Here is a 24,253-nt window from a genome sequence, read left to right on the forward strand (position 1 = left end):
CCTAGAAGGGCCCAAGAAGGGGCTGGGAATTTGGCCTAGTGGTGGAGGGCTTGCGTACCCTGCATGAAGACCCAGGTTCAATTCCTCAGCACCACACACATAGGAAAGCTGGAAGTGGTGCTGTGGCTCCAGTGGTAGAGTGCTAACCTTGATGAAAAAAATCCCAAGGACAGTGATCAGGCCCTGAACTCAAGCCCAGGATGGGCAAAAAAAAAAAAAAAAGCTATTTTCTAGTAATGAGGACTGAGGGAATGGGCTCCACATCCCTCCACACAGCTGGCCAACACAACTTTCCTTCTAGTTTTGATGTTCTTCCTCTGCCTGGCCCCCAAGCCTGCTTTTAGCGTCCTTCCCCCACCAACTTTTAAGAAAGCCAGTGGACTAAAGACTATGAGATTCTTATCTCCAATTAACCACTAGAAAACAGGAAGTGGCCCAGTGGCTCAAGGGGTAGGGTGGTAGCTTTGAGCTGCAGAATTCAGGGACAGCACCCAGGCCCTGGAGTAGGGTGGTAGCCTCCAGCTGAAGAGCTCAGGGACAGCGCCCAGAACCAGTCGAAGCCCCAAGACCAACAAGAGAAGAAAAGAAGAGAGGATCTTCTAATAAGTGGGGCGTTGTCTGCCACTCGGGGGCTCTCAGCTGTCTTTTATTTGAAGGCTTCCAGCTGAGCTAGCTCTTAGGGATCCAGATTCCTCTCCACAGTTTTCTGAAGCAGAGTTCTTAGGGGTAGACACAGGGTGGCTAGTTTGTGTGCAGACCAGTGGGAGAGAAAACCGGACTTGGTAGGGGAGAACAGAGGAAGCTGATCCTGAGAAGCCGGCAGCTCGCTCTTCCCACAGCCCCATCCCAGTCCCCAGCCAGGAGCCTGTTGACACACCCAGTGGCAGATCTACTAAAGTTAATAAAGGAAGAGGAGGAGGAGGGGGAGGGGAAGGAGGAGGAGGGGGGAGGGGGAGGAGGAATTGAGGAAGGGGGAGGGGGAAGAGGAAGGGGGGAGGGGGAGAAAAAGAGGAAAGAGTTGAGGAAGCAGAATTTCAGGAGGGAGAGAAGTGGAACAAGAACTCAGAGCTTGCTGGCTCATACCTGTAATCCTAGCAACACTGGAGGCAGAGATCGGAGGATCACAGTTCAAAGCCAGCCTGGACGTGAAAGTCTATGAAATTCTTATCTCCAATAAACCACCAGAAAAGCAGAAGTGGTCCTGAGGCTCAAAGTGGTAGAGTGCTAGCCTTGAGCCGACGAGCCAAGGGACAGCGCGCAGGCCCAGAGTTCAAGCCCCATAAGTGACGAAAAAACTACAACAGAAAACCTCAGAGCTTAAAGGCTTTTACTTGCCAAGTTACCACCAACTCTGGGCCAGGGAATGAGCAGGCATAGATAAGTAATCCCCACACAGGGATGTCTCAGGGAGAGACATCTGGAGGTGCTGGTGCCTTCATGGTTACTTGGTGAGGTTGGGTCTGTCCTGCCTGGTAGGTATTGAGAAGTAGATAGAATTCTCTCAGCCATTGTTTATCAAGTGAAGGCTTTTCTGCTTTTGGTAGCTACATCCATGATGACATTTTTCCTCTTTGGTAGTTGAGGAAGCAGCAGGTCACTGAATCTCAGCAAGAGGCAGAGTCTCTGCTCTAGGCACTCCCCCTACCAGCCTTGGGAAACTGGAGGCTGCAGGCAGCACGGGGTAGTTCCCAGATGTGTCTTCTGGCCAGCACGCAGGCCGGGCCTGGAGAAAGCACCAAGAGGGTGTTCTAGGGGCAGAGGAGGAAGGCTGATCATGTAGGCTTTAAACTGCTCAGAGCAGGTTGTGTGCATGTTGCCCCCTTTTCAAGCAGGAGGGGGCTGAGATTTACTACCCTGGTATATTGGGATTGCTCCCCAGTGATGTCGGTTAATGAAGGAAGGCACTCAAAGTAGTTATTGGGAAACCCTTACTTCCGGGGATTCCGAGGAAGAAGAAAGGCCAGACTACTCACCTGAACTCCCTGTTCATTTATGAGGTCTGCGACAGCATCGGCTGGTCAGCCTCCTTGAATTTCACTCCCCGTCAGATGACAGAGCTGGTGCTGCCTACCATGTTGCAAGGCAGGTGACGCTGTTCTTGTTCCAGGATCTATGACATCTGCCACAAGAGCACTGGGCTCAGGGAGGTGATTGTGAGAGACCTGCTGCCTTCTTCTGCCATGATCAAAGACCTGAACCAAGAGTTTGGGATGCCCATTTCACAGGAAGAACCTGCAGGGGGAACAATGCTGCCCACATTACATCCATCCACTCTCCACACGGGACACACCCGAAGGCAGACCTCTGACCTCATGTTCAAGATCCACACCCACCAGAAGAAGTACCTACAGTGGCGGAACGCAATGTTGCTAAAAAACAAGGGCCAGAAGGACAGCTTGATACAGGTGGGCATTTCCCGTCCTCTACGGCAGGGTTCCAGGACCTGCCACACTGGCTCACCACTTGTTGAGAGATGCAGGCCGGGCACATCTGGCCCGTCTGCTCTTCTAGCCTAAGACACAGAGCTGGGGAAGCCAGAAGCCTTAGATACAGAAGGGAGCCACGCCAGAAGCACTCACGCCCAGCCTTGGCTCATCTCAGCTGAACTTCCTGAAGAGAAAGAGTTGTTTTTTTTTTTTTTTTTGCCAGTCCTGGGCCTTTGAACTCAGGGCCTGCACACTGTCCTTTGGCTTTTTCCTCAAGGCTAGCACTCTGCCACTTGAGCCACAGCACCATTTCTGCCTTTCTCTATGTATGTGGTACCAAGGAATCGAACCCGGGTCTTCATGCATGCTGGGCAAGCATTCTACCACTAGGCCCAACTCCTGGCCCAAGGTTGTGTGTGTGTGTGCAGTTGCCTTGTTGTTGTTGTTTTGGTTTTTTGTTTGTTTGTTTTAGAGTCATAGGTTTTTATGTCTATATAGTAATGTTTATATTTCCATTACCAGGTCCATAGCGTTGGGTATGCAGGTATTGAGTCCTCGCTCTTGTAGTCTTTGGGTTTAATAGCCACATGTTAAGGATACCATGCGCCTTTTGTTCCTTAGGTCTTGACTTGTCTCACTCAACATGATTCGCTCTAGATTCATCCACTTCCCTGCGAATGCCATTATTTTTTGGTCTTTTATAGCTTTTTTTTTTTTTTTCCCAGAGCTGGGGGGCCGAACCCAGGGCAATGGCTCTTCCGCTGAGCCAAGCCCCCGACCCCGAGAAATGTTTTTAAAGCATGTGTCATGCACCATCTTAGGGAAAGGTGCTCGTATATGTATCATCTTCAAGCTGCTTAAGAGCATGCATGTCATAAACTGTGTAGGAAACAAATTGATCTACATAAGAAAGTTGAGAAAACTGTAGCCCAAGAGAATGGAGGCCGGGGGTGTACGGTCTGGAGGGCCAAGGGCCTCCTCCATCCTTTGCCAGCCAAAATAATTTAAAAACAAAATATCCAAGGTGTAACTTGATGTCTTCCCCTGGCCCGGCTCCATGAAGCCTTCTCTACCACCTCCACTCCTTGCTTGCAGTCACCCATTTGCCTCTCTCTCTTCTCCTCTGTCCCCCTTCCCTCTTCCTGCCTTCTCCCCTCTTAGCAAGGTTTCAACCCAGGCTGCCTACTCAGTGCTCTCCCTGTTCCGCTTGTTCTTGAGTTTCACATAATGAAGCCGTAGATGAGTTCATGTACATGAATATTATTCCACAATATAGCTAGTTGTTTCCATGTTTTTACATATTATTACCGATTAAGTTGTAGTTCATTTACCCATTCTTCTACTGATTTATCTTTAGACTGATCTGAGTATTTTTCTGGGGGTGAGGGCTGCGGCTGGTGCTATTGTGGGGTGAAGCTGCTTAGAAACTTTTTTTTTTTTTTTGCCAGTCCTGGAGCCTGAACTCAGGGCCTGGGCACCGTCCCTGGGCTTCTTTTGCGCAAGCGTAGCTCTCTACCACTTGAGGACAGTGCTGCTTCCAGCGTTTTCTGTTTATGTGGTAGAGGAATGGAACCCCGGGCTTCATGCATGCTACGCAAGCACTCTACCACTAAGTCATCTGAGTCATTTCCAGCCCTATAAACATTTTTGTAGATTTCCTTTGTAGGATCTCTTTATTCATTTTTCATAGGTTTGTAGGCACACAGTTAGCTTTTTTTTTTGGTCAGGCCTAGGGACTGAACTCAGGGCCTGAGCACTGTCCTTGGGCTTTCCTCAAGTCTAGTGCTCCACCACTGGAGCCACCACACGTCTTCTGGCCTTTTCTATGTATGTGGTACCGAGGAATAGAACCCAGGGCTTCATGTTTGCTAGGCCCGCCGTCTACCACTAGACTAAACTCCTGGTCCTATATTTAGCTTTTCAGCTCAACTACCTTTGTAAAGAGTTTATTTCATTTTATACTCCTATCAGCTAAAACACATCCCATTTGTTTTCCAGGCTTGTGAACCCTTGAATTGGTCAATTTTCTTAGTATCAGCCCTCTGATGATGTGCACTGGTACTATATTCTTGTTTTAGTGCACCTTTCCCTGACTAATAAGAATCCTGAGATGTTAGGGATTTGGCTCAGTTGAAGAGCCTTTGCCTGGCAAGTAAAAGGCCCTAAGTCTAAGTCTGATTAAAAGGCCCTCAGGTCTGATAAAAAAAAAAAATGGGTAATTAGTAGTGTTTTCTTACTCTGGATTGTCATGTTTTACAAATACCTTCTCCCATATGCAGTTGCTAGTTTCCTAATAAGGACTCAGGACTCTTTTTTTCCCCCATATATTTTTTATTGTAATTAATAGAAGGGTTACATTCTATTCACCAGATAGGTGTATTACTTCACATACATTAATTTAATACCCTTTCTCATATCTTGGTCCCCGTTTCCCTCCCCCACCCATGCTCCTCATCTTGTTTCCCCCCCCCACCCCGTCCCTATTGGATTTCAAATAACCAAATACGCATATATACAATATATCAGATAATCAGGTGAAATACTATAACAATATGCGATAACCAAGGGACAGCAAAAGAGACGAGAGGTAACAGTACATTAAGGACAACAATCACTCATTATATGGCTTTTGTTTCTGTATCCTAGACATCCTTTCATTTAGCATCATTCTATATGGCCTTTGTATCTAGATTTTGTTCTATTGTAGATCTCTGCTAGGAGAGCCCAAGGTTTCTACTGATTATGACGAATGAGGGAAACCATTGAGCCTAAATTCCTTTGAGTCTGGCTTACTTCACTTAATATGATTTTTCCTAAGTCTTTCCATTTCCTAACAAATGGGGGCGATGTCATTCTTTCTGACAGCAGCATAGAATTCCATTGTGTACAAATACCACAACTTGTTGATCCACTCATCAACTGAGGGACATCTAGGTTGGTTCCATATCTTTGCTATGGTGAATAGTGCTGCAATGAACATTGTTGTGCTAGTGGATTTAGTATGTCCTTCTTTCTGGATGGTTGGGTAAATGCCAAGTAGTGGAATTGCTGGGTCACAGGGGAGCTCTATGTATTGTCTTTTAGGAACCACCATCCTGCTTTCCAGTGGTTGAAAGGGACTCAGGAGTCTTGACTTAATGTCTTAAAAAAACCCCAAAAGAAAGACCTTCTCCAGGACAATGGCTGGCCTTTCCCTCCTTTTAGTGGTGCTACATTTTGGTAACAACCCTTTAAACAAATTGATAGCCATAAATGTTTGTGTTTATATATGCCAGTTCATTATTTTTCTTTGGCTAGAATATACACACATACACACATCACAATTTCAGTTTTACTTTCATCCCCTGTTGACATCTATTGTTCTTTTTAAAATTTTACTGTTATTAAGGTGTTATACAGAGGGGTTGCCATTCCACACCAGGCAATGTGGGCATGATTACTTCTTCCCTTTCTTTCAGCTTCCCCTTCCCATGGGAAGTTGCATAGTTCCTTTTCCACGCTGTCTAGTTGTTCTTTGTACTTTGATTTATAGAAGTAGCTGTATCTGTGGCTTGATACCTTTAAATTAAACAATTTAATGTAGAGCTCTAGCCTTGAGAAAGCCCAAAGGACAGTGCTCAGGCCCTGAGTTCAGGATCTCACTCCTGAGAAGGTAGGGTTACAGGGGTGAGCATTAGTGTTCAGCTATCAGTTGTTCTATGGTACTCAGTGTCCTGAGCTTTGCACTTTGTTTAGGGATCCTTGACCTGCTTTTCCCCTGTCCCAGTTTGCTCCAGGTGAATACTAGCCTTCTTGCCTGGACATTTTCTTCTCATACATGAATCACAAGTATAGTCCTTATAACTACTTTGAAGTCTTCTTAGAGTCCATAGTCAAGTAACTGTTTCACATTAATAATTAAAAAAAATTTTTTTTGCCAGTCCTGGGGCTTGAACTCAGAGCCTGGGCACTGCCCTTGGGCACTTTCTGCTCAAGGTTAGTGCTCTGCCACTTGAGCCACAGCACCACTTCCAGCTTTTTCTGTGTGTGGTACTGAGGAATCAAACCCAGGGCTTCGTGCATGCTAGGCAAGCACTCTACCACTATGCCACGCTCCCAGTCCAGATGTTAATAATTTTTTTAAATGTAAAAAATGTTTTTTTCTTCTAAAGATTAGAAGCAAGCCTCACTGCGCAGTGGTAGTTGGGTGACAGATCTTATTCTGCATTTTTTAGTCTAGTCACCTTTTTATCTCTTAGCCAGTCTCATCTTTTCTCCTCCTTTTCATGTATATGTGGTATTGAGCCTAGGCAATCACTTACCACTGAACTACACATCACAAGCACCTGGATTATTATTTTTTTTAACAGTCCTGGGACTTGAACTCAGGGCCTATGCACTATCTTTGGGCTTTCTCAAGGCTGGAGCTCTATCATTTGAGCCACAGCACCACTTACGCCTTTTTCTATGTATGTGATACCAAGGAATTGATCCAGGTCTTTGTGCATGCTAGGCAAGCCCTCCACCGCTAAGCCAAACTCCTGGCCAGCACCTGATTTTTGAAATAGTCTTTCTATATCACTCAGGATGGCCTGGAACTATGTTGTCTAGGATGGCTTCATATGGCCTGCAGTTCTTCTGCCTGTTTTCATTCACAAAGGAAGCTCATAGGCCACCTTATTTCTGTACTGGGCCTGTTGTAGAGAAAGAACCATCCTCCCTGCACATGCGGTTCTGGAAGTCAGGCATGGCAGCCTTTACTACTACTTCAGCTTCTAATGTTCCCTTCTACGAAAGCTTGCCCCACATCCATCCCTAAGAACATCTTATTACAAGCTGGCTAGGTATGGCCTAGGTAGTAACCTTTGGAAAGAATCTACTTTTTTGGTCCTCTGAATTAAAAAAGAAAAAGCTTCTAGGATGAAAACACATACCATATGTATTAGAATATCTTCAACCAACTGCCCCACATCCCTAAGCATGAGACTATCTCCTGGCACAATAGCCGGCTGCCTGGTGTGGTAATAACCATATTCTTTCTTCAGAAAAACATCAGAGAAGTCTATCAGGTCAAGAAGCCTTCTAGGGTCACAGTGAAGCTGATCAGAATTTCACCATCTCCCCGCAAGGGTGTGCACAACTATAGTGTTCAGACCCTGAATTCCGCTGCACTTGCCAAGAGGCAGATGTACAAAGAGATGGCCAAGGTGAGTGAGAGGCCCAAACAAGACAGAGATAAACTGGCTGACACAACCAGCGCTTCTCTAACAGACCAACAGAGGATCTCCAGGGGGAAGAAAAGCTCCCAGCTATGGCAAGTGGACTGGGTGTCAGGTATTGGGAAAGGAGTCCCCCATTAAAGGCAAGTCCTTCATGCTCAAGGGTAAGAACCCTCAGCATAGTGCAGATAACTATGCTAAACCCGAGGCCAGAAACCTGACTTCTTGGAGGACTCCTGCTGCTGCTGATCAATGACAGCAGCTGACACCCAGAAAGAAAGGTCTCGGTTTAGGCTTTTATTATACATTACTCACAAAGCGCTGCTAGGGGAACAGTAATGTGACTATTACGTACTGCTAGGGGGACAATAATGTGGCTATGGCAGTGCTGCCAAGGTTTAACCTGAATGAACTATTTTCAGTGTCTGGAACATCCATCATGCTTCCAGCTGTGTCTGATACCTTCTTGGAATCCTGGTGATCACTCTACCTACCCTATCCGACTTAATTCCCAAACGTTCTCTCCAGATCTGTTTGCTACCTCATTTCTAGGAGCCAAGAAAGAGATTCACATACTCACAGAATTACCTCTCAGCCACCGTGGAACCTCAGGACCCAGAGGAAGAGAAGAAGAAAGCCCAGAAGAAGTCTCGCCAGGCCTGGCTCACGGCCAGGGGGTTCCAAGTGCTGCGGCTTTGGAACCCCATGGAAAGCTATCACCAGGGTCTCAGCCTGCCCCCCATTAGAGGGCTGAATGAGGTGCACGGGGAGCCGCACAGCAGCACAGCCTCAGGGTGAGGGGTCTTCATGCCCCTCCTTCCTCCTAACCTACTTGCTCCCCCGACTTAGGAGTGGAAGGCAAACGAGCTGTTTGCTAATGTGCTGAAGCCTGTGCTGGATCGAGACAGGTGGAGCTGGGAAGAGCGGCACGTGGACTTCGAGCTGTACAAGAAGCCACCGCCTTTCATCGAGCTGCCCCCTCTGGCGGCTTCAAAGCCTATGTTAGGTAAGACAGCACCTTTCTGACCCGAGACTCCGCGTGCTGGCAGGCAAAGCTGTGGCTTACTTTGCAGCCTCACTTCTTGCTTGGCTTTAGAATGCAGCCCGTATCTGTACTCCAGATAATTAGCAGGAAGCTGTGGCTCACACCCGTAATCCTACTCAGGAGGCGGAGATCTGAGGATCTCGGTTCAAAGCCAACACACGCCCTGAAGTTGAGAGACTCTTATCTACAATTAATCACTAGAAAACAGGAAGTAGGGCTGTGGCTCTGGGGGTAGGGCAGTAGAAGAGCTCAGGGACAGTGCCCAGGCCCAGAGTTCAAGCCCCACAACTGACAAGAGGGAGATGGAGGGAGAGAATTAGCAAGATTGGGCTGTTAGGTTTTCTGTAGGAGGTACTGACACTGGGCTGAGACTACAGAGATTTCCTATGCCAGGGTAGCTTGGCATTCCAGACTGGGTGGCATACAGGCCTGTTTCTCCCAGCTAAGTTTCCTCTTTTTTTTAATTTTTTATTAGTTATCAAAACTCTGGTGAAACGTGGGGCTGGTGAACCATGCTGGAATCACAGCTACTCAGAGGCTAAGATCTGAGGATTGCGGTTCAACATTTCTAACCTTTGCCCATTTGCAGCAAATTAGGAAGAAAAAGGGAACCTAGCCTTCTGCCCTCTAAAGCACTATCTACAGAAAAGCCTTTGGATTCCCAAAGTCAAAAGTCAGAAGGTTGGAGCTCGACAGAGAGAGCACAGTGGGACACAGTATGCTCGGAGGCAATAGCAGAAAGCAGACTGGTGAAATGCAAAGGCCTGTTTGTGCCAGTTCATTCTTTCTGCAAGAGCAGAGGCCAATCCTTGAACAGAAACAAAAAAGTTAAAACTTGAAACAGAGCCGGCTATTATAGTACAGTTCTGAGACATCCCCTGAAAGGGGCATACGGAAGAGCACTGCATGCACCCAGTACTGTACACACCGTGTCCTCCTCTATGCACTGAGAAGCACTGTATGCCTTGAGGTCTGCATGAACTTGGTGCTATGTGCCGTGAGCACTGTCTCTTGGTGTTCAGGCTGTCCTCTTCCTGGATCAGAATATCAAGGAGAACCTGATGTGGTGGCTCACGCCTGCCATCCTAGCTACTCAGGAGGCTAAGATCTGAGGATCATGGTTCAAATCCAGCCTGTGCACAAAAGAAGCTGAGACTCTTTTTTTTTTTTTTTTTTGCCAGTCCTGGGCTTGAGCTCACGGCCTGAGCACTGTCCTTGGACTTTCTCAAGGCTAGAGCTCTACCACTTGAGCCTCAGCACTACTTCTGGCTTTTTTTTATGTATGTGGTACCGAGGAATGGATCAGTCATAGGACTTGAAATCAGGGCTTAGGTGTTATCGCTGAAACTGTTCTGCTCTTCTCATGGCTAGCACTCTTCCACTATGAGCCACAGCTCCACTTCCAATTTTCTAATGGCTAACAGGAGAGTCTCATGTATTTTCCTGCCTGGAATGGGTTTAAGCCAAGATCCTGGATCTCAGCCTCTGAGTAGATAGGATTATAGGTGTAAACCACCAGCTACTGGCTCCATGAGACTCTTATTTCCAGTAAACGACTCATAAGTGTCTCAAGTAGTAGAATAATAGCCTTAAGGAAAAAAAAAAAGAATCTGAGGGACGGAGCATAGGCCCTGAGTTCAAGTCCCAGGACTGGCACTAAATCAACAACCAAACCAATCTTTAGTAATAACATAAGCAGTAGCACAGTAGGGCTAGAAGGAACACAAAAATTGGGCCTACCTTCCTTCCGTTAAATGATTTTCTTTTTTTTTTGGCCTATCCTGGGAACTGAACTCAGGGTCTGAGTACTGTCCTTGGGGTCCTCAAGGCTAGTTTTCTGCCACTTGACCCACAGCACCATTTCTGGCTTTTCTATGTGTGTGGTACAGAGGAATTGAAGCCAAGACTTCATGCATGCTAGGCAAGCACTCTATTAGGCCACACTCCAGACCCCTGTTAAATATTCTTGATATAGGTCATAAGTTCATTTAATTCCTAGTTTCCATAAGTGGTATGCACACATCTAGGTGTTTCTGGAATATGCAGGCCCAAAATGGGAGGCGGTAGCATATATCTTTAATTTCTACCACAGTCCCTTCTAAATCACCAGTGTGTGGGCAGTGCCAGAAATACGTGATTTCTTTCTCTTTACTTCTCACATCTGTTTAGAACCTGTGCTCATTAGACACAGGGCAGGTTCAAACCTAAGATTCCCTCAGGGCAGGAGAAAACTCTTTAGGTGCCAAGTGGCATGGGTGGAGGGGGTCCTGGTGAGAGGGGACACAAGGTCTGCATCTTTTGAAGAGACTGTCCCGTATCAGTCATGGCCTGGCATCTGGTGCAGGGACATGGCCTCTGTTTCATGATGTTCTCTCCAGAGGGTGGGCGCACAAGTAGGCTCGCTTTTCAAGGATCTCCTGGGATACTTTCTTTATCTGTTCATCCATGTTTTCTGGAGCATCTGGGAAGGAAAAGAAGGTAGGGAATGATCTTTCTCTACTGTGACAGTACAGACCTGGACCCCTCCCTCCTCTGAACTCCTAGGTGCAATTCTAAGCTGCAGAGAGAAAATAAGAGGTCTTACTACTATGTTTTGCGGGGTACGGGTATGGAGAAGGCCCTCCATAAATGCCATAAATGCTGCCGACCCCCACTTCCCACCTCATACCCGAAGTCAATTTTTAACTTCATAGCAACAACCCTCTTGCCAGCTGTGTGGGGCCCTTGGACAGGCTCCAGAGGTGCAGGGAATCCCATTCCACTTCTTTAATAGCCCCTCACCACCATTACTTGATAAGAGGGCTAAGCTCTGCAGGCTGCCAACTGTAAGGGCTGAAAGCAGACTAGATGTGGCTAAGGACCCATGGAAGAACATTCCAGGCAAGCTGAAAAGGAGGCACAAAGTTTCCTATTTTCCAGGGTCATGTCCTCTGTAGAGAACTGTGTGTTTATTATTTTGGCAGGTGTTCAGAGGCTAAAGAGGGTGGAGGGAGGCAAGTAAAATGCCATCTTCTGGATCAGGTATAATGTCTGACCCCTTTCCTTTGCGACCTTCCTTGGGAAGGGGCACGGATATGGCCAGGCACATTGGGCAGACAGCAGCAAGACCCACACAGAGGGCCGTGTGGAGGCTGGTTTCCTGCCTGATCCCTGCCTGCACAAAAGGTGCCGGCAGGCTCTGCAAGCAAATGAGCTATAGAAATGGGTCCCCACCAGTGGCTGTCCAGACGGAGCCATGAGCTTCCCCACTTACACTTGTCCAGTTGAGACAGGCTGAAGAGATTCTGGACATAAGCTTCTACACAGAACATGTTGGCCAACAGAACCTGCCAGAACCGAGGTCAGAAAGGACAAATGCTGAGGGCTTTGGACGGACCTCTGAATTCCAAGGAACCCAGCCTGTTGAACTGAGCAGCCATGCTGGCAGCTGGGTTCAAAAGGCCTAACTTGGAAGTCACAAAGCCTTGTGCTTTATGTTCAGCCCCAATTCAAACTCACCTTGTCCTCAAGAGCAACCTACACAGAAAGCCTGGCACGGTTTCTTCTATTAGGTAGATGACATAGCCATGTGTGTGCTCTGTTGGAACGATGTGTGCACACAGAAGTGCTGGTGATTACTCCTCCTCCTTCCAGCGAGAGGAGGAAAGTACAAAGCAGATAGATGGGGGAGGCTAATGGTTTGTGAAAGCGTCACTAACTCCCCTCTCTTCTCTCAGGCAGGAGACGAAAGAAAACACTAGCCCTGTGTCCAGAACACCAGAGTCCCTCTCAAAGCACTGGCAGAATAAGCATACACAGCCTTCTGGGCATCACCTCCATTCACCCCCAAGACTCAGCCACTGTCAGTGACCACCAACCGGCACTGCAACCCCTCCCTCCCCAGCCTTTCCTTCCCTAGGCTCCCAGACAGGGCCACACCACCCGACCCCTCATTTCCCCAGCCCTGGGCTTCAGTAAACTGCAGTGGAATAACAGGCCTGGCTTAGTCACAGTCTGAGTTTCTGATTCCGTCTGCACCGGCTTCCCGTGTGGCCGGTGGACCTCACCTCGTGGTCATGGTTCCGGAGTCCGATGCGGATGGCCCGGCTGGCCCGCGACAGCACCGCCGTCATGCCATACAGGTTGATGAGGATGTTGGCTAACCGCTTCAGTACCAGCTGCTCTTCCACAATGGTCTGGGGACAGAGGCTCAGAAGTGGAGCCCTGCCACCTAGGCCACCTAGGCCAGCCCTCAGTCTCTAACAGGGGTCCGGGATGCCATTTCCTTCAGGCCACAAGTAGACTTCGCGCGAACTTAACGGCTTTCTTGTTCTACACTCCGACAGGTGCCAAGGTGAGACTAGAGACTGGCACTTCACCTCCAGCAGTCACAGCTCCACAGATACACTGTGGATTTAGACCCCGCTGCAGGCAGTCTTTCTCTCAAAGGCGCCTAGGAGAACTCTGTGAAACACTCCTCTAGCAGAGGCTTCCCCTACGTGTGCACAGCCACACTGCCCTAGATCCCAGTCTAGGGGGCTGGTGCCATGGCTGAGCAATGGGCACAAATCAAACTCACGGCTACTGGCCATCTTGGGGAACATCTGTGCCCAGGTCTGCCATGCTTACCTTCCCAAAACGGAGCAGCAATGTTTCAACAGTCTTGCCAAAGTAATACACATTCTCCTCAAGCTTGTTGGCACTTTCCTGTAAAGGCAGAAGACAAGTCGGGTCGGCACCTCTTCCCATCCCTCCTGACAGCCACAGCCTGGAGCTCCAGAGATGGGAGCAGGCCTTCTTGGTGACTCTCCACCACATCCCTGGAAGAGCCTGACCCACTGAGTCTTACCCTATGGAACGGGAATATCTTTGCTGGAAGCCACCCAAACAGAGGGATTCATTTGCCAGGCCTACTCACCCCCAGACTTGGGTGCACAACTCCAAGACTGCCCGTTAGTCCCAGGTTCACAGATCGGCCCAGGGAGTCCCGAAGCTTCTGGCCTATGGTCTCCATGATCACCATCACATTGCCTCGTTTAAGCTCACTGCAGGAAGTCCGGTTTGGTGATCCAAGGCCCTCCTGGCTGGCCCCCACTGCCTGTCAGCATGGTCCCCAGTGTGTGGCATGCCTGGGTCTGCATGCAGGCTCCTGGCTGTCTACTTAGGGAACACCCTGTCAAGTGGCAGCTTTCATCAAAGAGAGGGAAACATACCATTATCAAGGATTAAATTTTCTTGTGCCCCAGGGGAAAGGGCAGAGTAGAGCAGGACTCAGAGGAGAGAGACTGGTTTCAGGCTGACCTTGGGGCTGGCGACAAGTCCTGATCCAGCTGTGGGAGATGGGAGCCACCAGGGAAAGGAGAAGATGGAGTCCAAGTGGAATGACAGGGTGTGGCTTAAAAGGGTAGGGGAGTGACGGCTCCTTATGGCAGCTGCCCCTTCCCGTTTCCCCCAGGTGAAAGACAAGCTGGAGTGTTGGTCTTCCAGGCCCTACCACCACCACTCAACATGGTTGTCCCTCCTTCCCCCTCCTGCCAACCCTGTAGGAGCCCCTGTGTTCAACTGCACTGTCCCCTCCTCCCAAGCCTGAGGAGCAGGAAGTGAAGGCACGTACTTGACTCGTGCAGTCAGGATACGGCCAGCGTGCTGCAGGCCTGTCAGAGCGATGAACATTCGAAGGATCTCATTGGTTCCCTATGGTCAGCAACGTGGGGATGAAAAGACACCTTATCAGCAGCACCAGCAGGACCGCCCACAGCTAGACAGGCATGTCTCGTAAGCTTTAGAAGCATGGGGAGCAGGGGTGTGCCCAGGTGTCAAGGCACACACAGGCACAGGTTAAGGAGCTGATCAGATGTATGGTTTCCCACCGAGACTAGCTTTCCCTGGGCCACTAATGCCCAGGGCCCAGCAACTGTGGGACAGATATCCACTGCACCTAGGTTGAGGCCAGATTCCTTAGGAAAGCTGGGAACAGCAGATGGGAGCACCTCAGAGGGCACCCAGTAATAAGTGAGGGGCTGGGGAGAAGAGTTACCCACATACCACTCCTCAGTGCAGCCACAGCAGGGGCACCGGGTGCTGCTCCTGGGAGTAATAAGCATAGCACTGGGGCTTAAAGGGTTGCTCACATGCTCAGTCCTTCCCACCTGATTCCACCCTGTGGTGAGGCTGGAAGGCTTTGTGAGGCAGCAAGTTAAGAGGGTCTTGCCTCAGGCTGTGTGATCTGCCATGCTTGTGGCTGGCACAGGTAGGAACTAGGCTCCCACAATGAGGTCCAGCTCCGAGCAGGGTCTATAACAGAGACACATTCTATATAATGAATACCTGGCAATGTGAAAACCACAGCCTGAGTTTCCCGAATCTAGCTGCCTAGCCAGCCATAAAGAAAATGGAAGTCCCTGGAGGGAGAGAAGGGCTTTTGAAGACAGTGTGTGCTATAGGCTGATACATTCGGTCCTTAGGGAGCCACCTCTTTTGCCTTCAGGAGTGCCCTTGACTGCTAATGGAAAAGCGATGCTGGCTGGGGCATGTGTGCCTAGTAACAGACACAGTCAAGGAAGCCCGCCTCTACAGAATTAAAAGCTAAGCTGGAACTGGGATTCACATCTCCAATAAGACCTGCTTTTACAGTAGATCAACAGGAAGCAGTGAGCTCACAAGAAGGGATCTTTGGATCCAGACTTGAGCAGGCTGGCCTCTCCCAGCCACAAAGCAGAGTTTGAAGGCTCTGGTAAACTTCTGCTGGGCCCTCAGCAGTACCTTTCCCATCCAGGAAGCAGAGAGGTGAAAAAGCAGTGCCAGCAGGGCCCGCAGGAAACACGGTAGTTGACGGCAGGTCCACTCACCTCAAAGATGAGGAGAATTCGGGCATCACGCAGCAGGCGTTCATAGGGGTAATCCTTCATGTAGCCTGACCCCCCTAGGATCTGCAGTGCCTCACTCACACACTGCCAGGCACCCTCAGAGCTGAACACCTGCCAAAGACTCTGGGTGAGATTGGCACAGAAACTCTTCCTAAAGGAGCATCTAGGCTTCAGGGAGCTGCTGCGCAGAAAGCAGTAGGAGTCTCTCTGTAAAAATCCTGAGCTTTCCTGGGAGTTTGGCCTCGTAGTAGAGTGCTTGCCTAGCATGCATGAAGACCGGGTTCAATTCCTCAGTACCACATTCATAGAAAAAAGCCAGAAATTATGCTGTGGCTCACGTGGTAGAGCTCTAGCCTTGAGAAAGCCCAAGCTCAGGTCCTGAGTTCAAGCCACAGGGTTGGCAGCAAAAAACAAAAACAAAAACCCCAAAACAAAACCTGACCTTTGAAGCTCCAGGAGGAGCTTACTAGATAACTGAGCAAATCATTAGCCTCTTTCTACCAGTCACCAGCTGTGGTTCCTATCCCCACAATGCCCTTTCTTACTTCTAGACCTCCCTCTACCCCTTCCCTACCTGGGGTAACTCCAGCTTTAAAAACCCATCTAGATAACAGCTCCTCTGACCTCATCCACCTGACACCTGATTCTTTGCACCTGGACAGATGTCTGGACACCCTCTCCTGCAGGACCATGTCTACTCTGAAAGACACTGCTGTAGGCTTGGCTAAGCTCTCAGTCACCAGCTGAGGTCCTCAGAAAGGTGGACTATGAAGAGTCCTTGTCTTTGTAAAGGAAGCAGCCTACCTTTCTAGGGAATCGTCTGACAAAGCCCCAGATGGGGATGGGAATTAGGCTGCCCCCTGGCTAGAACAGTTTTAAAGTATCCTACTTATGTCTTCAGAATCTCCCAAGGATAGAAGCACCATTCCTAGCTCAGTGATTTGCTCTTTTACACATGGAAATCAACGCACCGAGTGCCAACTTGGCACTTTTACTCACCAAAGAGTTCCTACAAACAGTAACCTGCTTTTACCTTATCAGACATTTTACCAAAGTTTTGAAACCAAAAAGAAAAAAATGCCATCAACTTAGGGAATAAAAGATACTCCTTCCCAGGAATACTGCTACTTTACATGGATGTGAAGTTTCTCTGATTTCTGTAAGCCACAAGTCAGCCAATAAAAACGACATAGGAAGTGGTGCTGTGGCTCAAGTAGCAGAGTGGTAGACTTGAGCTGAAGAGCTCAGGGACAGCACCCAGGCCCAGAGTTCACACCCCACAACCAACACACACGCACGCACGCACGCACGCACGCGCACACACACACGCACGCACACACACACACACACACACACACACACACACACAAAGTTTGCTGGGCATGGTGGCTCACGCCTGAAATCCTAGTTACTTAGGAGGCTGAGATCTGAATCACTCCAAAGCCAGCCTGGGCACTAAAGTCTGTGAGAGATTTATTTCCAATTAATTACTAGAAAACCAGAAGTGGTGCTGTGGCTCAAGGGGTAGAGCAGTAGCTTTGAGCTGAAGAGCTCAGGGACAGCACCCAGGCCCAGAGTTCAAGGCCCACAATTGACAAACTTAACACAGACCACACTGGGAAGCAGTAGGCTGCCCTAAAAAGCAATGTCGCTCTTGCACTGATTGCTCCATGCTGCTTCTCCCTACTTTGATCCTTGAGAGCTGCACACCAGAGCACAGCAAAAATCCCAGACCCAGGCCATGTTGACCTATGAACTAATGAGAAGAGGGGTGGTAGGTACCACTGTGGGTCAGGAAGGCTGCAGCTAAGAAGCTTTTTGTGTTTCTCTCCTTTGCCAGCTCTCTGATTGTGCTGAGATTACCTTCACCATGGCTGCCTCAATGGAGCAGTCAGGAAACCCGGGTCGGTCCATCATCGCGGCAGTTAGGTAGGACATGCTTTCCATCACATAAGCCTTCTGAGCCATCAGTGCAAACTTTTCCTGGAGTATTTGGAGAAACACAAGAAGCAATTTGCATGCGCCAAGGTCCAAACTTAAAACCCAAGAGAGAAGCTAATTAATTGTCAGAGCCTTTGTTGTATGGAGGAAGCAAATTCATTATTAATAACAGGGCCTTATCGAATCTTATTTCCTGGCTGTCACACAGGAGGCACTAGTGGAGAAACAGCAACAGAGCACACTGTTCACATCCACACAATGAAGTTGGTCTTCAGTACCTGAATTAGCCCAAATTCACTGAGATGCCTGTTGAACTGCTTCCTCGTGCAGGCATAGTCAGCAGTCCATTCTGAAAAAGAGCAGTGTTAAAAGGGATCAGAACATTTCTGATTATATGAAAGTAATCCCCTAAAGCTATAATTATTTTCCTTCAAACATCCAACAAGAACTATAAAAACTGTTTCTTGAGATCAGATGCCCTGAATGTGAAAGCTCTCCCTTTCCAGCACCTGTGGATTTGAGAGGCTAACCCATTCCCCAATGGGCCTGTAGGCAGTCAACAGGAGCAAACGGACATGAGATTCTGGACTGGGAGCATGGCCTAGTGGTAGAGTGCTTGTCTACCAAGCACGAAGACCCGGGCACCACATACATAAAAGCCAGAAGGGGTGCATGCCGTGGCTCAAGTGGTAGGCCTCTACCCTTAAGAAAGCCCAAGTAGGGCCGGGAGTTTGGCCTAGTGCTTGCCTAGCATGCATGAAGACCCAGGTTCAATTCCTCGGTACCACATACACAGAAAAAAGCCGGAAGTGGTGCTGAGGCTCAAGTGGTAGAGCTCTAGCCTTGAGAAAGTCCAAGGACAGTGCTCAGGCCCTGAGCTCAAGCCCAGGACTGGTAAAAAATAACAACAGCTCTGAATCTTAGCTCCTTTCCTGTTGGTGGGAGGCCTGGGCTGAGCACTGCACCTCGCTGGGGGCACAGAATTCCTGTGAAGATGGGAAAGGCTTGGCACAAACTGATGCACAGAGCATCCCAGAGGTGGGAGGGAATCCTCTTTCATCCCAGGTACTCATTCAAAGGAAGGCATCCTGGCGTCAAAGCTCGGGCCTGGGGCTTACTGGTGCACAGTTAAAGGCTGGATTCTGAGAAACATGCCTACACCCCCAGCTCCATCTGAAGTCCATTTTCCAAACCCTTCTGCCAGTGTAACTATCACCAAGTCATCTCCAGGGCTGACTTTCACACCTTTATTTATTTTCTTCTTTTTCTTTTTTTTGGGTCAGGCATGGGGCTTGAACTCTCGGCCTGTGCACTGTCCCTGAGCTCTTCATCTCAAGACTAACGCTCTACCCCTTGAGCCAAAGCACAACTTCCAGTTTTCTGGTGGTTAACTGGAGATAAGAATCTCACAGACTTTCATGCCTGGTCTGTGATCCTCAGATCCCATCCTCCTGTGTAGCTAGGATTACAGGCGTGAGCCACCACACTCTTATTTCTAAACTGTGGAACTTAGGAGACGTTCTGCCTCTTCAGGAACAGGTTGGCCACAAGGATCCATGAAACTTTTGCTCTAAGTTCTCCATACTGGGAGGTACAGCCCATATGACTAGCACAACAAATGAAGGATCTTGAGCATGAGGTGTGACAGGTTTGGACTGTAGTTTCCTCATTTATCAAGCTGAGAGGAGAACCTGAATCAAAGTCCTTATGTGCCCACCTTGTATTGAGGTACAAAAAGCACAAAGCACCAATGATGCAGTCTCCCCAGGCACTCCCTTCCCCATAGCAAACTCACCCTGCAGGCCTTTTTAAATTTACAAAGGAGACTCTATTATCATGACAGAAAAGAACAGGTGAGGGCACGGAGGTCAAGGAATGCAGGTTCTAGCCAAACTCGCTTCCTTATTCTCTGTGTAGATACACACAAGAAGGGTCCTTGTGAGGATCAGAATTAACATTGACTTGGTGCCTAGCTCATGGGTGAAGCAGCGGTCCTTTCTGCCTCTCTCTTCTTACCCCCGGTGTCAGATAAAACAGTAATGTTGAGATACAAAGACTAACCTTCAGGACAACTGTATATACTGTCTGGTCCAAACTAAAGCCCAGATCCATGCTAGACTTGAGCTGACCATCTGTGTATGTGCTCTATCAGCACTTGCTCACCTAGGGGAAATAGCAGACAGACCCTCCTAGTCTGCAGAGTAGGCAACCAGGGTAACACGACATTGCTTGTTTTTGGGTGACCACCTACCAATCAATTTCTTGAGCATCCCAGCCACAGCACTGCCCATGCTGAATCGCCCGCTGTTGAGGATATTCATGGCCACCTGCAGGGAAGATGGAAAAGTATGAAGAAAGATGCAAGAGGAGGGCATTCTTCTACTTTTCCCAGAACGGCAAAGGGGCTGAGAGTTTAACCTAGTGGTAGAGTGCTTGTCTAGCATGCATAAAGACCCAGGTTTGACTTACTGAAACAAAATACCTTCAAATCCCTGGGAAGGGGCCATTGTTTACTCTAGCAAAGCTCACCAAGGCCGCTGGAAAACTCAGGACAAGGTCCTTGGAAGTGGTCAGGAATGTGGGTTGGCTAAGTTACATCCCTGAGTGAGATTCAAACCCCTTTTCTACATCCCAATGCTTCTCTCCTGCCTTCTCTGGCCTGAGGAGCCACAGAGAGCCCCATTTCTTCCAACCTATAAAACTCACCTCAAAGCCACAGCACTCCCCTGAGCCTTGGCTAGCGACTCACCTTAAATCCACCTCCAACTTCTCCAAGGACATTTTCCACAGGCACTCTGGTATTTTCAAAATGGACCTCGCAAGCTGAAACATGTAATATTTAACATATCTGACAAATGCAAACTACTCTGCACTTTATTTTCATGTATGCCATTCAGTCTAGAAAGTTAGGACACAATGGAAAAGCCCTGTCTTTATGAAGCTCATTCTGTGAACAGGGAAACAAACAAGATAACATGATGTCATATTCATTGCTATGGCTAAAATAAAGAGGGCACAGAAAAGAGAGACAGAGAGGCCAGGAGTGTGGCCCAGTTGTTTTAGTGCTTGCCTAGTGTGCATGAAGCCCTGGGTTTCATTTTTTTGGAGCCAGTCCTGGGCCCTGACCTCAGGGCCTGAGCACTGTCCTTGGTCTTTCTCAAGGCTAGAGCTCCACCACTTGAGCCTCAGCACCATTTTTGGCTTTTTTCTATGTATGTGGTACCGAGGAATTGAACCCGGGTCTTCATGCATGCTAGGTAAGCACTTTAACCACTAGGCCAAACTCCCGGCCCCCCTCTTGGTGTATTCTAACAGCCACATCCTGACATTATAGGAATGATGCTCTCTCAGCTTACAGAGGGTAGACCTTGCTTTCTCTGAGACTAAGGCTGGTTTTGGTCAATGTAATACAGCCAACCCAATCTAAGTAGTGGTTAATTGGAGATAAGAGTCTCAGGTCCTTTTGTGCCCTGGCTGGCTTTGAACCCTGATCCTCAGATCTCAGCTTCCTGAGTAACTTGGATTACTTCTGGCTTTTTCTATGTATGTGGTACCAAGGAATTGAACCCGGGTCTTTGTTCATGCTAGGCAAGTACTCTTACCATTAGGCCAAACTCCCAGACCCTGAATTCTTGATAACATATAACATTTATATATATTATATGGAATTTTATTCATCCATCAGGAAGAAAAGTAATGTTATTGCAGGTACAAACCTTGAAAATATTTTTTTTTTTTTTTGCCAGTCCTGGGCTTGAGCTCAGGGCCTGAGCACTGTCCTTGAACTTTCTCAAGGCTAGCAGTCTACCACTTGAGCCTCAGCACCACTTCTGGCTTTTTTCTATGTATGTGGTACCGAGGAATTGAACCCGGGTCTTCATGCATGCTAGGCAAGCACTTTAACCACAAGGCCAAACTCCCGGCCCCAAACCTTGAAAATATTATAATGAGTGAAAGACATCAAGCTCAGAGAAACAAAGAACATACATATTTTCTCTCACATATGGTAGGTAAGCCTAAAATATAAAGAACAGTGCTCACACACATACATGTATACATACACATGTATGATCAAACTGACAAGTATATTATATGCAGGGGGAGGTTCTCATGGTGTAACCCCTTTGAACAATTAACAGTTATTTTATGTACACATTTGCACAGTCTCTCTGAGTTTGTCACACATGTGCCTGTATGTGACTTACTGTTGGATCCTCGAATGCCTAATTTATCTTCAGGTTTCCCATGAGTGATTCCACCGAAGTCTCTTTCTACTATGAATGCTGTGATTTTGTCTTTCACTGAGCCATCGGAATCAATCACCTCAGTCTTTGCAAACACAGTAAAAATAGTGGCCAGTCCTCCATTGGTTATCCAGACCTGAGGAAAGAGAGAAAAGGGTATTTTTAGACACCTAGCACCTCTACCTTTGTATAGTTCCACCTGCCTGTCAAAATTTAGGCAAGACATGTCATAAGCAGGGCTCTGAAGAAGCCAAGCTCACATGGACAAATAAGTTTGCCTCGTATGTTGAGCGCTGGGGCTCAACCCAGCTTCTCCATAGCGGGGAGATTCTTGAGACAGGTGGCTGGTGTCAGGTGTGAGGATACAGAACAGCAAATGGCACAGGGGCAGCTAAGGCTCTAATACCAGACTACTAGAGACCTTCAAGAAAGGAGGAATTAGATCATTTGCCAAGGTTTGTGTATGTACAGATATCATAGCCAATATTTGTTCATTTTTTTTTTTTTCAAAAAAAGGCAGGAGTGAGGTACTATGGCTCATGCCTATAATCCTAGTTACTCAGGAGGCTGAGATCTGAGGGTTGTGGTCAAAGCAAGCCCGGGCACTACAAAGCAGAGAGATTATTATCTCTAGTTAATCATTAGAAAACGGGAACTGGGGCTGTGGCTCAAGGGTAAGATGGTAGCCTTGAGCTGAAGAGCTCAGGGACAACTCCCAGGCCCAGAGTTCAAGCCCCATGACCCCCCCGTCCCCCTCCCCTCAAAAAAGGCAGGGCAGTAGTATGGCCTAGTGGTAAGAATGCTCTTCTAGCATTCAGGTAGCCTTGGGTTCAATCACTTGGTTCCACATACACAGAAAAAGCCGTAAGTGTTGGTGCTGTGGCTCCAAAGTGGTAAAGTGCTAGCCTTGAGAAAGCCCAACGACAGTGCCCATGACCTGAGTTCAAGCCCCAGCACTTGTAGGGAAAGGAAAAAAAAAAAAAAAAAGCAAAAATAAAGAGGGAAAAGAGATAAAAATTCAGAAAGGGAAAAGGAGAGAGGCACGGGGGTGGGGGGTGGGGTGGGAAATAGTGCTTGACCAACTGCAATGGCTGAATTTTTCTTTTTGGGGGGTGGGGTGGGTCATGGGGTCTTGAACTTGGCCTGGGCTCTGTCCCTGAGCTCTCCAGCTCAAGGCTACCACCTTACCCTTGAGCCCCATTTCCCATTTTCTAGAGGTTAAACAGAAATAAGAGCCTTAATTCCTTTTATGCCAGGGCTGGCTTGGAACCCTAATCCTCAGATTGCAGCCTCCTGAGTAGCTAGGATTACAAGCAAGAGCCACCATGCCTGGCCAATGACTGAGTCTTATTTCATTTTTTTTCTTGAAATTTCCAGTCCTGGGGCTTAAACTCTGGGCCTGAGCACTGCCCTTGCGCTTTCTCAAGGCTTAGGCTCTACCACTTGAGCCACAGCACTATTTCTGGCTTTTTCTATGTACGTGGTACCGAGAAATTGAACCTGGGTCTTTGTGCATGCTAAATAAGCACTCTTACCACTAGGCCAAACTCCCAGCCCCTCTTATTTCAATCTTAAATCAAGCAAACTATAAAATAAAAAAGGTAAGAATTGGGTGCTGATGGCTCATGCCTATCATCTTAGCTACTCAGGAGGGTCAGATCTGAGCATCATGGCTCAAAGTCACCCTAGGCATGAAAGTCTATGAAACTGTTATCTCCAATTAACCATCAGAAAACCAGAAATGGCACTGTGGCTCAAACTGATAGAGCACTTACCTTGAGCTAAAGAGCTTAGGGAGAGCATCCAGGCCCAGAGTGCAAGCCCCATGACCACTACCACCACCAACAAAGTAAGAGAAAAATCAAGGAAACTTGAACACTGATTCATTAGGAATTTGTTATTTTTCCTATGCTAATTCCACTAGTTTTCTTTAGAGATCTATGCTGAATTTATTAGAGGCCATCCAGCAGCAGCAATTCCAGCAGCAAGAAACACGGCTGGCCACAAGCATATGACTGCCCAAACAAGGTACTGTAGTGTACCAAACCTGTACAGTGGCTGTACCTTGGTGCCATTGAGAATATAGTGTGTCTTATCTTCATTCAATGTGGCTCTGGTCCGGATAGAGGCAGCATCACTTCCACTACAAAGAGGGAGAGATGTGGTCAAGGGAGAACATTACTGGGAATAAACAGATTTTTTAAGGGCCTGGGAATGTATACTTTTGTACTTGGGTAGAAAAGTTGGTAAGTTTTTAAGATATAGGGTTAGATGGTCTGGGAGCATGGCCTAGTGGTAGAGTGCTTGCCTAGTATACATAAATTCCTGGCTTTGATTCCTGGGTACCACATAGACAGAAAAAGCAAGAAGTGGTGCTGTGGCTCAAGTGGCAGGCCAAGGACAGTGCTCGGACCCTGAGTTCAAGCCCCAAGACTGGCAAAACAAAACAAAACTTGAATTTAGGTTTCAGTATCTGAACATGAACTCCGTGGGGGATGAGTTCATGTAAGTGGTCTTGGGCACAGCAGAAAAGTGACTGCTACAGGAAAGAGGG

The 24,253-nt window shown here is 48.0% G+C and overlaps 2 protein-coding genes across 2 annotated transcripts in view; one reads left to right on the forward strand and one right to left on the reverse strand.

The window, feature by feature from the left end:
• The window catches only part of LOC150042962 (uncharacterized protein FLJ43738-like), a 19,141-nt gene extending 6,432 nt beyond the window's left edge, over positions 1–12,709 (forward strand). Inside the window, exons 4-8 of the mRNA XM_090323893.1 lie at positions 2,108–2,405; positions 7,451–7,612; positions 8,177–8,383; positions 8,474–8,630; positions 12,386–12,709. Coding sequence (XP_090180019.1) covers positions 2,108–2,405; positions 7,451–7,612; positions 8,177–8,383; positions 8,474–8,630; positions 12,386–12,567 — 1,006 coding nt within the window. The 3' untranslated portion in view covers positions 12,568–12,709. The remainder of the gene's footprint in view (positions 1–2,107; positions 2,406–7,450; positions 7,613–8,176; positions 8,384–8,473; positions 8,631–12,385) is intronic.
• Acad9 (acyl-CoA dehydrogenase family member 9) overlaps positions 9,974–24,253 on the reverse strand; it is a 20,683-nt gene continuing 6,403 nt past the window's right edge. The window contains exons 6-18 of the mRNA XM_090323894.1: positions 23,764–23,842; positions 21,661–21,835; positions 20,205–20,278; positions 19,707–19,782; positions 17,734–17,804; positions 17,378–17,497; positions 15,497–15,625; positions 14,263–14,342; positions 13,567–13,693; positions 13,278–13,355; positions 12,716–12,844; positions 11,923–11,995; positions 9,974–11,130 (exon numbers count right to left, since the gene is read on the reverse strand). Of these exons, the coding sequence (XP_090180020.1) occupies positions 11,030–11,130; positions 11,923–11,995; positions 12,716–12,844; positions 13,278–13,355; positions 13,567–13,693; positions 14,263–14,342; positions 15,497–15,625; positions 17,378–17,497; positions 17,734–17,804; positions 19,707–19,782; positions 20,205–20,278; positions 21,661–21,835; positions 23,764–23,842 (1,312 nt within the window). The 3' untranslated portion in view covers positions 9,974–11,029. The remainder of the gene's footprint in view (positions 11,131–11,922; positions 11,996–12,715; positions 12,845–13,277; positions 13,356–13,566; positions 13,694–14,262; positions 14,343–15,496; positions 15,626–17,377; positions 17,498–17,733; positions 17,805–19,706; positions 19,783–20,204; positions 20,279–21,660; positions 21,836–23,763; positions 23,843–24,253) is intronic.

Source organism: Megascapheus bottae, chromosome 33 (genome assembly GCF_031878675.1).
Source record: "Megascapheus bottae isolate mThoBot1 chromosome 33, mThoBot2.hap1, whole genome shotgun sequence".
NCBI lineage: Eukaryota > Metazoa > Chordata > Mammalia > Rodentia > Geomyidae > Megascapheus > Megascapheus bottae.